This window comes from Eulemur rufifrons, chromosome 9 (genome assembly GCF_041146395.1).
Source record: "Eulemur rufifrons isolate Redbay chromosome 9, OSU_ERuf_1, whole genome shotgun sequence".
Taxonomy (NCBI): domain Eukaryota; kingdom Metazoa; phylum Chordata; class Mammalia; order Primates; family Lemuridae; genus Eulemur; species Eulemur rufifrons.
The window spans coordinates 1,436,896-1,450,719 of NC_090991.1; the positions used below are offsets into that span (position 1 = coordinate 1,436,896).

Below are 13,824 nucleotides of genomic sequence, written 5' to 3' on the forward strand. Positions count from 1 at the left end.
GGCCGGATAATTTCTTTCTATTTTTAGTAGAGACAGGGTCTTGCTCTTGCTCAGGCTGGTCTCGAACTCCTGACCTCAAGTGATCCACCCGCCTCAGCCTCCCAGAGTGCTAAGATTACAGGCGTGAGCCACCGCGCCCGGCCAGTTATTTAACTTTAATCCCCAAAATAACTTTGAGGTAAGTAACCATATTATCCCCACTTTACAGATGAGGAAATGGCTTCAGAGAATTTCAGTAACTGCCCAAAGTCACTCAGCCTATAAAGGTTAAGATTAATACAGTCATGTATCACTTAACAATGGAGATACATCCTAAGAAATGCATCGTTAAGTGATTTTGTCGTTATGTTATGCGAACATTAGAGTGTACTTACACAAACCTGGATAGCATAGCTTACTATACTCCTAGGCTACAAACTTGTACAGCACATTACTGAATACTGGAAGCAACTGTAACACAATGGTAAGTATCTGTGTAAACATATCTAAGCCTAGAAAAGGCACAGTAAAAATACAGTATAAAAGATAAAAAATGGTCCAGGCACAGTGGCTCACGCCTGTAATCCCAGCACTTTGGGAGGCTGAGGCAGGAGGATTGCTTGAGCCCAGGAGTTCGAGACCAGTCTGAGCAACCTAGAGACCCTGTCTCTACAAAAAAATTAAAAAAAACTACCTGGGCCTAGTGGCACGCGCCTGTAGTCCTAGCTACTTGGGAGGCTGAGGCAGGAGGATCACCTGAGCCCAGGAGGTTTGAGGTTGCAGTGAGCTCTGAACATGCCACTACATTCCAGCCTGGGCAAAAGAGTGAGATCCTGCCTCCAAATAAATAAATAATAAAAAGATTAAAAAATGGTATGCCTATACTGAGCACTTCCCATGAACGGGGCTCGCAGGACTGGGAGTTGCTCTGGGTGAGCCAGTGAGTGAGTGAGGAGAGAATGGGAAGGCCCAGGACATTACTGTAGATATTATAAACCCTGTACACTGAGGCTACACCAGACTTACTAAAAAATATTTTTCTTTCCTCAATAGTAAATTAACCTTAGCTTACTATAAATTTTTACTTTATAAGCATTATTTTTAGCTTTTAGACTCTTTTGTCATAACATTTAGCTTAAAAAACACAAACACATTGTACAGCTATACAAAAATATTCTTTCTTTATATCCTTATTTTATAAATAAGCTTTTCTTCTACTTTTAATTTTTTTTTTTTTTCTATTTTTTATTAAAAACTAAGACACAACACATATATTAGCCTACGCCTACACAGGGTCAGGATCACCAATATCACCATCTTCCACCTCCACATCTTGTCCCACTGGAAAGTCTTCAAGGGGCAGTAACATGCAGGGAGCTGTCATCTCCCATGATAACTATGCCTCTTCTGGAACACCTCCTGAAGAACGTGCCCGAAGCTGTTTCACATAACTTTTTTTTCTGAGACAGAATCTCACTCTGTTGTCCCAGCTAGAGTGCAGTGGCGTCATCAGAGATCACCACAATCTCAAATTCCTGGGCTCAAGTGGTCCTCCTACCTCAGCTTCCCAACCAGCTGGGACTACAGGTGTGCACCACCACACCCAGATAATTTTTCTATTTTTTGTAGAGACGGGGTCTCACTCTTGCTCAGGCTGGTCTCAAACTTCTGACCTCAAGTGATCTTCCCGCCTCTTAACTTGTTATTTTAGTACGTAGAAGGAACACTCTAAAATAACAATTAAAAGCACAGGATAGTAAATACTAGACCACCACTATACAATATATACATGTAACAGAATTTAAGTTGTCCCCCATAAATCTACTAAAATAAAATAAAATAAATAATACTAGCCAATAGCAATCTTTCACCTCCATTATAATCTTACGGGACCACCGCCACACATGCAGTCTGTCACTGATGGAAACTGTGCATACTCAGTCAGATTTAAAGCCTCTGCTCTTCACCACTATGCCACACTGCTTCGATTTCCAGTGTTCTGTTATATTTGGGTTTTCCCATGTTATATTTTCTGAGATCCATGAGTAAAATTTCTTATGGTTTGATACTTTTGAAGTTCCTAGTTACCTTCTCCATGGTTGTCCAGGCCTGACGTAACGGAGTTGTGAAACAGTTAGGGAGAGGCCCCCCTTCCCTGCAGATATTGGATTCAATTTCTAATCGTACAACATCATCAAATCCAAGAGGATGTGTGGCTTGGAGGGAGAAGTACCTATGGTAGAAAGATATCCAAAGTAAAACCAAACTCCATAGCAAGTATAAGCAACTTTAGGCACCTACACCAGAGAATCTGATACGAGGCTACTTGATTTAGCCTGCAGGCCTACACCATGGAGCTGGGTAATGATACCCTGCTCTCACCTTTATTTATGCCCCCCTCCCCAAAAGTATCTGGGTTAACTTGCTACCTCCCTATCTGCCTGCCAACCATCCTTAGTTCTTGCCCAGTCAGCTCTGCTGTTGTTTAAGAGCTGTGAGGGTCAGGCTACAGTTGAGGCAAAGAAACTAATCAATCACACGTATTTAATGGGCACCTATTCTCTGGTCAGGACTTAGTAGAAAGAAATGGATTTAGAAGAAAATAAGATATGGTCATTTCCCCTGAAGAGAGAGCAGAAAAGAGCTACACACAGGAGACAATGAGAACATAGCCCTTAACTATGAGGCACACGCGATAAACACATACGAACGCAGAACAAAATGGCACAGACGGTGAAATGGATGGATTTGATGTATTTAGATAGAATAGGACTTGCTGATGATTTGGTGTGGAAAGAAAATGGAGTAATTAATATTGATTTCTAATTTGATAGGATACATTATAGCTAGTGTTTTGGTAAGCTGACCATGAAGTAGATGCAAAAAAGCATTAAAAGTGGAGAAAATTTTTATATGCTTTCTTCCAAGCACTCTAGTGGCTTCCATTTCCTGTCTGTGACCAAAACACGGAAAGGCTGATGGTGCGATGCGTGATTGTGATGATGCATTTATATAAGATACAAAAAGAAACAAGCGGGGATTTGTAAAGTCAAATTTGGCACAATGAGCTTGGCAAAAACAACAGTATCAGTGAGGTATCATAGAGAAATCTTTATTTAAAAATGGCTCCCAATGTGAAAATGGGATCTGGTGGGAGGCAGGGCCTCTGCTCTGTGTGGTCACTGATCTCCAGCCGAGGTCCCACTTAGTGCCATTAATTTGTTCCAGCATAAGGAAACTCTCCTTTTTAAAATCAGCATTTTCATAACAAAAAGTGAGTCTCCCATGTTGTAATGAGTAAGGTGGTAAACACTCCTCCATGACATGAATTTTCAGACACCTCACACCAAATTTTTAAATGTGTACTCTTGATGTTTCACCATCCATATAACAATGTTTCTTATATAATATCTTCCACAAATATATGATACAAAACATAAGACAAAACATTTAAAAATTGCATTCAAGCCCAAATTCTGCCACTAACTTGTCCTGTGACTTTGAGAAAATCACTACCTCTCTAGGCCTTAGCTTCCTTATCCGCAAAATGGGGAAATCAGACTAGAACCCTAATCTGGCTATTCATCAGAATTATCAGCCATGTCTTCTAAACATAAAAATTCCTGGGTCATACCTCAAACCGCTGGATCAGAATCTCTTAAGAGAGAAGAACTGGAAATCTATTTTGAACAAGCTTGCAAGTGATTCTTTTGCAGACAGCCTGGCATGCACCTGCAGACCAATGTTTGGGAACCCCTGGCCTAGATGCTCTGGCTCTCTTCCAACCCTAACATCCCATGGATTTTTATCCACTCTCAAGTTACTCCCTTAGCACTTGCTTGTGCATACAAATAACAAATTACTTTTCTTTACAGAGTATGAAACGTTGAATGAAAAGAACACACTACGTGTTATAGAGCTGGCCACAGTCTTATCACTTGACTGAACAGATATTTTCAATTTTTCAAACCTCTCATTTTCAGTAAAAACTAATGAAAGACTATAATTCATTTAGTAATGTAGCCGAGCAGATTGGCACCAGAAAATATAATACATCCACACATAGATATTCAAGGCCCTTTACAGCCTATTCCAATTAGTTTCAGCTTCCTCTTTTTCTGCCCACCGTTTTGATTATCCAAACTCTACTTTCTTGAAATTACCTCATTCCCCCAAGTTCCACGAATTTGCTTGTGCCAGTGCCTTTGCCTAGAAGGTTCTTTCCTGCCTTCTCTGGCTAGTAAAATTCAATTCATTCTTCAGGATCCAAATCAAATCTCCTTTCTGGGAAGCCCTCCCTGAACACCACCATTGTCATCCCGCTTGCCACACACACACCACCCCTTTCCCCAGCAAACACTTCTGTTCTAAGAACACCCAAAGTTTACACCCACCATGTGAAGGGCAGCTGCTATGCTGCTCCTTGTGAGCTCCCTGACAGCAGGGGCAGAGTTTATCCATCTAATTTCCATAGTACATTCAAATCCTCAACAGATACCTACTGAGTGCCGAATGCATCTATCATAAAAACTCACTTGTCATATAAAATCATGGCATCGTTCTGTGCCTCCTGTCCATCATATTGGCCCTTTTTGGCAGCAAGCTGAGACTGGAAGTTATCTGCTGCCAACCAGAACTGCAGAATATTCACTGCATCCTCTTTTTCCATGTACTAGGAAAGAAAAATACAAAAGCGAAAATTAGACTCCAAACAGATTTCTCTCACAATCTCTAATCTATAAGCTCCAAGTAAAATACAGGACACAAGCAAAAAGCAAAAAAAAGAGATCCACTTCTTCAATTAACACCATTCCGCAGGTTATAATCATTTAATGTTGAAAAGTTTTTAAACATTCTTTTAAAGGGGAAAAAAAAAACCCACAATTGACCAAAAAAAACACCATACAGTTGGATGCAAACTTCAGTGAGCTGAAGTAAAAATCACACTACATTGGATTAGTGGTTCCTCGCTGGCAAACATATAAGAATAAGCTAACCACATCAGATCTTTTAAACTGATCATTCTCGCCATTCCATGAGAACAAACTGACCTAAACAAACTGCTGATTTAAACTTACAGCAAAGAAAGGGAGTGAAAAAACCAATCAACTGTATTCTTGTGAAGAAGCAGAATTCAAGTGTTCAAGTTACTACTCTGTGAGACTGGGAATCTTCTTTATCTCTACTGAGTAGTCATTTGCTTTGTGGCCAAAGAATTTCATTTTCTGAAGCCTAACAAATAGCATTATACTAAACTGTATGCTTCAAAGAGATTAATGTACTCCTTGTTTGTTGCAAATCCTTCACTGGGCAATCTTATCAAGCAGCTAAATTAAAAATGGTGAGAACAGGAAAAAATTTACTATTTTCTCTCAAGTCTGGACTGAAAATATTTGTGCACTGGAATCAAGTATCAAATTCTGCAGTTTTAAAATAGCTCCAAACAATTAAAAGCATGCATTCTCTTATGAGCAGTAGTTTAATTATGTTTTTCAAAATGAATTATTTTACATTGAATTTTGATGTTCTCTCTAATATGCCATTAAAGTATTCTTGCCATTAGAAATAACTTTAAACAATAATAAATCTTTTTAGAAATGATTCGTCTCTTCTGTGTTACTTCCTATAGACAGGGCCCCAGCATTTACATTTAGAGGCTGGAATGCTCTAGTAAGAGTGGGAAAGGAAATTCAGACTTTACCTCAGAGAAATAAAAGAGGGCTGACTCACAGAAGAGAATGTCAGCCAGGTAAACAGTTCCACTGGTCAGCACTTCAATCTGGTATTTACAGAAATGGTGACTTCGCAGAAACTCACTAAAGTGCCTGCACATGGACAAAAAGGGAACATTTGAGGGAACGACCATGGAAAGAGCTTAAGTGGGAAAAATATACTCTTTCCATACTGTCTGTATTGTATCTTAGAGGCCTAAGTCAACACTACCTTACTTCCCATGGTGTTTTTTTCTGATTCCTTTACATGTATGTAATCTCTCCCACCTCTTAGTGACTTTGTAGCTCTTCTCTGACATTTAATATATGCTACCTCATATTACAGTAACTGAAGAACATGCCCTATTTCTTTTATCAGCCTGTAACTGCCTTGAAGGTAGGTCCTATACCTGTACCTTGCACAGAGTACCCTTTCAATAAAGGTTAAATGAAAGAGCGATACCTAGTTTTTTTTTTTAAGGGCATGCAACAGTAATTAATCTAAAAAAACTCTGGAAGCAGTTTCAACAAATAGATGTGGATTTAGTTATATAGCATCCATTAAGCTTAAAGCCTGAACTAACAAATTGGGATATCCATCTGAAGACATGCATTATTTAAATAAATCAATCAATACTAATAGTCACAATCACTACAGTGTCAATCACCCCCAAATGATTTCACAACTAAAAACAAATTCTTTTCACTTAGGAAATATTAATATTAAAATTGAAAATACTTTTATTTTTAGTAAGGGTTCACATAATTCATATTTAAAAGAAACTATTAACCAAGACAGTCCGAGAGTACTCTTATGTGATCTTATAAATATTCAAAATACTTAAATCCTCAAAGATATTTTGTTTTTAGTTGAGTGAAGCCCATTCCTAACACAGAACTCAAATTCCCAAGAATGCGAAATGTGAACATATGAAACTAACTTACTCTTGCTCCATTGCACTAAAGACTATGGACTGTGCCAAAACAAAACAGTTGGGATCTACCTGTCCATCTTCTCCACAAATCTTTGCTGTAAAAGGAATAGTGAATAATTAAGTTTCTGCTAAATTCAATTATACACATTTGTGAATCCAATTAGGAGATAACAGGAAAGGCATATTAATTAGAAGGTTTTAAACGAACTAAAAGAAAATACAGGCAACAGCTGATCTTGAGGTAAAAAGGCTTTTGAAGCATATATGCAAAAGCAGAAATCAAGAACAATGTAAAATTAATTTCTATACATTAAAAACATCCCCAGAACAAAATTAAAAGGCAAACAGAAAAAAAAAATTGCAGCAGGTATGACAGTTAAAAGATTACTATCCTTAAAATATCAAGAGTTCTTACAAACTAATAAGAAATGTCCCAAAAGAAAAATGAGCAGCGACATGACAATCCACAACAGAAGAAACATAAAATGGCCAATATGAAAAGATAAATATGTTCACTAGTAATCAAATAAAATAGATTAGAATAATGAGGTACCCTTTTGTCTAGAAAATTTAAACAAAGTTGTTTTAACAATACGTATGTTTAACTGTTTTAGAATACACAGGCTTGAGCAAGGGCATGGGAAAATAGACATAAACTGTACCTATTTTTCTGGAGAGCAATATGAATTTCTAGCATAGCTTTAAAAATAAGCATCCCCTTTCAATCAGCAATTCTATTTCTAGGATTGTAACTTAAAGAATTATGAATTTGTGAAAAGATTTATCTATAAAAAAGTATTATCAAAATATCAGTAGAAATTTTAAAACGTGAAATAATTAAGATGACCAGTGTTCACTCGGTTGCCAAATCTATTCAATTCCTAGTCTCCATCTTACTTAATCTATCAGCATCACTTATTTTTGATCACTCCCTCCTAGAAACATTTTTCTCACTTGGCTTCCAGGAAAAACTACTCTCTTGATATACAGTTGACTTAAGAAGGCCCAGTTAATGGCTGTTGCTTCTAAATCATCTTTGCTAGTTCTTCCTCATCTGCCAGACCATTAGGCATGACCCAGGACTCAGTCCTTATACCTCTTATCTTCCCTCATTACATTCACTCCTATGGTAATGTTATCCAATCTCATGATTCTAAATCCATGTATATGCTGATGATTTCCAAATATGCATCTCTAACCTGGACCTCCGTCATGAAATCCTAATGCAGGTGTCCAACTGCCTACTTGACATGCACCACTTGGATGTCTAAAACCAAAGCCCTGATTTTTCCCATAAGCCATTACTACCACAGTCTTTCTCATCTTATAAATGACAACTCCACTATTCTAGGTATTCAATTTTTTTAAAAAATGGAGTCATACTTGATTCCTTTTTTTCCTCTCATACCATCAGCAAATTCTGTCAGCTGTACCTTCAAAGTATTTTTAAAATTCCATCACTTTAAGAATTTGTGGAAGACAGAGGCAGCAGTGGAAGCACAGTTTCTGGATCATTCTGAACCCCCACATAAAAACAGAGTAATGAGACAGCAATATCAAAAACCCCAAGGACAACATTTACAACAAAACTGGGCAGGTTGGATACACAGAAATAGCTAAAGTAAAGGTTCCTTTAAACAAAACTCACTTGAAGTATAACTATATTAAAATATTCCAATAGCAAGAAGGGACAAATAGTTAGGGCAGGATTCAGAAGAATGAGGCTCAAAGAGGAAAAGTGACTTTCCTAAAGCCATATTAACATTCCAAAGTGCGTAATAACAAGACACTGGGATAGAAACTTTCTCAGATCCCTTGCTAATAAATGTCATCAACTTGATCCTCCAGATTTGTTTCCCTCATGGGATCATATCATTAATTTGATTAAGTTTAAGCAGAGGAAAAACAGAACTGAAGTGACATTTCATTTTTAAATGTGTTATTTGGCTCAAAACTCCTTCCTCCTTTTTTTCCTTACCCCAGACAGTTTGGTTATCAATTGGTACAAACAAACTCTCAAAGGAATCACTAGCCAATTCCTCAAATAGCCAAATTCTAATCAGAACACCCCAGCTGTATTACTAGGAAAAGTTGGTCTGGGGAAGTCTGCAAGATGATAGCAGCAAATTCCCACATAAAAATAAAGCAACTATACAGAAAAACCAAAATCCCATGAAAACATCTGTTAACAAAGTTAGGTAAAATGGTGTCCCCACAAACCCCAAATACAAGCAGACAGGGACAGCCCATCAACAGCCACAAGACCTATGTGTTACAGGTGTCTGTGCAGGATAAAGAAAAGGGAAATGTGGGCAGCACCTGATGGACCCCAAAATAGCCAACAGGTCTTCACTGGAAAGTATTGTGGCCCAATTTAAGAACACAGCTGAGATGAAAATGGGTCTTGCTGTCTACAGTAACGAGTGAATATGAAGTATCCATAGTAAGGACTGAAGCAGCCCCATGCTGGGATAAATTGGCTAGGAGTGGAGTAACATGCTTTATTTCAAAAATCACAAATACTAAGTTTTTGATGAATAAAAATACAAAACTTAATACTAGGACTTGGGGGAATATAGGAAAATTTGTTGAATGAATGAAGCACTTTTATCTGTGAATACAGATCCACCTAAGGTCTTCCTGATGAAACATAGTGAAAGCTTTCACACTTCTTGCTATGAGCTATAGAGAAATATATTTATTAGTATACACATACTATATATACTATATATAAAATGAAAACAATTTCCTGAAATAATGTTTGTCCTTATTATCCTGAAACACTCTGATTTTTCTGTTCCAGCCTTTTTTTCTGGCAGGGAGGTGAGGACATAAGAGAAGGCTGGTCCCAAACTACAGCATGAAAAACACTGCCAATATAGCCCAGAAAAGATGCAGGGGTCTAATTTCAAATCCTGACTCTGCCATGTCTGAGTTGTGTTACCTTGGACAAAGGTGCTTCAGTTTCCTCAATTACAAAGTAGTAACTGTATTTACCCTACAAAGTTCTTCAAAAGATTAAATGAGTTTCCCCCCTACCAGCAGAGGACTGAGTTCAAAGATTAAATGAGTTTTTCCATGGAAAGTGCTTAGAAAATTGTCTAGGACATAATGAGAGTTCAATAAATATGTGCTATTTATTGTTCTTGGTATTGTTGTTATTCAGGTCAAAGTCAAAGAATTTGGGTCCAACTTATAAGAGAGAACCTTTTTAAGTGAGCTACAATTAGATTTAAGAAAGTACTCTGAGGCCGGCCGTGGTGGTTCACACCTGTAATCCTAGCACTCTGAGAGGCCGAAGCGGGCGGATCCTTTCAGCTCAGGAGTTCGAGACCAGCCTGAACAAAAGCAAGACCCCGTCTCTACCAAAAATAGAAAGAAATTGGCTGGACAACTAAAAATATAGAAAAAAAAAATTAGCCGGGCATGGTGGCGCATGCCTGTAGTCCCAGCTACTCGGGAGGCTGAGGCAGGAGGATTGCTAGAGCCCAGGAGTTTGAGGTTACTGTGAGCTAGGCTGAGGCCATGGCACTCTAGCCCGGGCAACAGAGTAAGACTCTGTCTCAAAAAAAAAAAAAAAAAAGCATAAGAAAATACTCTGAAAACAGACTAGGAAAGTAACTGCTATATTCCATGTTCATAAAAAATTATCTTAATCAATAACCAGAAATAGTTTTTTTGGTGATAGCTTCAAGCACTGCTTACCTATGATGTCATTTCTCATTGCTTCTGTAATTGGTATTGGTTTAGCAGCATCTGGAGATATATATTTGGTAAAAGTATTCACTGCATCTTGTTCTATACCTGCAAGGGAAAAAAGGGACAACTTCAAAGATCAAAAAGCTACTTGTCCTACAGTAATGGACTATATTCATGAATAGCAGAGTTTTGTTTGCTGTGAGCTCTTATTATAAAATAAGCTTTCATCACTAAGTGGCTTCTTCATTGGATGGCGGAACAGAAGAGTTATATTGTAAATTCTCCCCTGAATTCCCTTTATGAGCTAACAAGCTCCTTAATATTAGGTCATTAAATATGAAATGTCCGATTTCAAAGCAAAAGTGCAGTTTATTATATCTCAAACAAGAAGCAGTACAATTACTCAAAGTAGGCACCTAAACCAGCGACACAGTTTTGCAATCTTAATAGTAGCTTGTTTATGCCAGCAGTGAAGAAGCCTGGAGAGCACATGGTGATGAAATCATGAAAGGCGTTTTCCACAGCTTGTTGAGAACTGAGTATTTTCATTGCAAGAACTGGTGCAAAGCCTGGAAGAATTGGTAGTCAGTTGGTGCAAGGTCTCAAGAATATGGTGGATGACAGTTTCCAAGTCCAGCTTCTGTAGTTTGAACCACATTGTTTGTGTGACAGTTGAGTCTTGTCTTGCGAGAGGATTGGCCTGTCTCTATTGACCAATCTTGGCTGCTTGATCGCAAGCATCCTCATCATTTATTTCATCCAACTGGTTGCAGTACACATCTGCTGTAATCGAGTGACCAGGTTTCACTAAGCTGCAGTGGATAATACCAGTGCTGGACCACCACACAGACACCATGAGCTTTTTGTGATCAATATTTGGTTCTGGACTGTGTTTTCAGCACTTCAACTTTATCCAACCATTGTGCCAAACACTTGTAATTGTCAAAAAGAATCCCTTTTCATCACACAAAACAATATGGCATAGAAATGGTTCACCTTTATGTCGTGACAGCAAAGAAAGGCAAGCTTCAGGCCGGGCGCGGTGGCTCACGCCTGTAATCCTAGCACTCTGGGAGGCCGAGGTGGGCGGATCGTTTGAGCTCAGGAGTTCGAGACCAGCCTGAGCAAGAGCGAGACCCCATCTCTACTAAAAATAGAAAGAAATTATATGGACAGCTAAAAAATATATATATATAGAAAAAATTAGCCGGGCATGGTGGTGCATGCCTGTAGTCCCAGCTACTCGGGAGGCTGAGACAGTAGGATCGCTTGAGCTCAGGAGTTTGAGGTTGCTGTGAGCTAGGCTGACGCCACGGCACTCACTCTAGCCTGGGCAACAGAGTGAGACTCTGTCTCAAAAAAAAAAAAAAAAAAAAAGAAAGGCAAGCTTCAAGCAATTTCTGATTCTGGTTTAATTCGTGTGGTACCCATGTATCCAACTTCTTTACCTTGCTGATTTGTTTCCAATGGTCCAATATTGTTGGAACAGTGACGTCAAACCTTGCTGCTAATTCACACATAAGTTGAGATGGATTCGCTTCCACTACAGCTTTTACCTCGTCATTATTTACCTTGGTCTCAGGTCACCCACATGGTTCATTTTCAAGATTAAAATCACCAGAATAGCACCTCTCAAACCATTGCTGTACTGTGCATTCATTAGCCACGTCCTTCCAGAACACTCTATTGATATTTCAAGCTGTCTGCACTGCATTGGTTCCATGATGGAACTCATCTTCAAAAATAACATGAATTTTTGACTTATCCATGGTTTTACAAAAATTGCTCTAAAAAAGATATGAAAGATAATCACGAAATTTAACCAAGGAGGTCAAAGACTTGGACACTGAAAAATAAAATATTGATGAAAGAAATTTTAAAAGACAGAAACAAATGGAAAGACATCTGTATTCATGGATTGGAAACTTAGTATTTTTAAAATGTCCATACTACCTACCCAAAATGATCTTCACATTCAATGCAATCCCTATCAAAATCCTAACGGCAGTTTTTACACAAATAAAAAACAATCCTAAAGTTCCATGGCACCACAAAGGACTCTTAACTGATCCAAGAATACATAATGGAGAAAGTATAGCATCTTCAACAAACGGTACTGGAAAATCTGAAACTCCACATGCAAAAGAATGATACTGGACCTGTACCTTATACCAGACACAAAAATCAACCCAGAATGGTTTAAAGACTTAAACGTGAGAGCTGAAACTGTAAAACTCCTAGGAAAAAAACATAGGGGAAAAATTTCATGACATTGGTGTTGGCAACTATTTCTTGAATATGACATTCAAAGTACAGGCAACAAAAGCAAAAATAGATAGGTAGGATTACATCAAACTAAAGGCTTCTGCAGAGCAAAGGAAACAATCAACAGAGTGAAAAGGCAACCTACAGAATGGGAGAAAATATCTGAAAAACCGTATATCTATAAAGGATTAATATCCAAAATATATAAGGAAATCCTACCACTAATTAGCAAAAAACCCAAATAATCCAATAAAAACCAGGCAAAGGACTTGAGTAGACATTTCTTGAAAGATGATATACAAATGTCATTTTTGAGAAGATGTATATGAAAAGATGCTTAACGTTAGTAATTATCAGTGAAACACAAATCAAAACCACAAAGAGATATTATCTCTCACTTGTTAAGAAAGACATTATCAAAAAAATAAAAGATAAAAAGTGTTGGTAAAGATGTGAAAAGAAATTGGAGCCCTTGTACACTGTGATGAGAATGCAAAACGGTTAAGTCACTACAGCAAACATCATGAAGTTTCCCCCCAAAATTAAAAATAGAACTATCATATGACCCAGCAATTCCACTTCTGGATATTTATGCAAAAGCACTGAAATCAGGATCTTGAAGAGATATTTATACAACTATATTCATTTCTGCATTATTCAAAATAACTAAGATATGGAAACAACCTAAATTTCCATTGACGGATGAATAAAGTACAGTTTATGTATATATGATGGAATATTACTCAGCCATAAAAAAGAAGGAAATCCTGCCACATACAACATGGATGAATCCTGAGGACATTATGCTGACTGAAATAAGCCAGGACAAATAGGACAAATGTTGCAGGATTCCATTTATGTGAAGTATTTAAAATAGTCAAACTCACAGAAACAGAATATAATGATGGCTGCCAGAAGATGGCGAAAGGGAGAAATGAGGAGTTGTTACTAACAGGCATAAAGTTTCACTTATAAAAGGTTAAGTACTAGAGATCTGCTGTACCACACTGGGCTTCTATTTAACAATACTGTACTGTACACTTAAAAATTGTTAAGAGAGTGGATCTCATGTATCTATTCTTACCACAACCAACCAACCAGCCAATCAATCAATCAATAAGAATTCAAAGGAGGGATTAGGGAAATGTTGTTAAAAGGATATAAAATTTCAACCAGTCAGGGAAATAAATTCAGGAAATCTACCGTACAATATAGTGACTATAGTTAAAAACAAG

The 13,824-nt window shown here is 37.8% G+C and overlaps 1 protein-coding gene across 2 annotated transcripts in view; it reads right to left on the bottom strand.

The window, feature by feature from the left end:
- Nucleotides 1–13,824, bottom strand: part of AKAP10 (A-kinase anchoring protein 10) — a 70,195-nt gene that overhangs the window by 26,777 nt on the left and 29,594 nt on the right. For both annotated transcript variants that reach the window (XM_069483194.1, XM_069483193.1), the window contains exons 5-9: nt 10,331–10,429; nt 6,636–6,720; nt 5,681–5,804; nt 4,515–4,651; nt 2,068–2,212 (exon numbers count right to left, since the gene is read on the bottom strand). In XM_069483194.1, the coding sequence (XP_069339295.1) occupies nt 2,068–2,212; nt 4,515–4,651; nt 5,681–5,804; nt 6,636–6,720; nt 10,331–10,429 (590 nt within the window). The remainder of the gene's footprint in view (nt 1–2,067; nt 2,213–4,514; nt 4,652–5,680; nt 5,805–6,635; nt 6,721–10,330; nt 10,430–13,824) is intronic.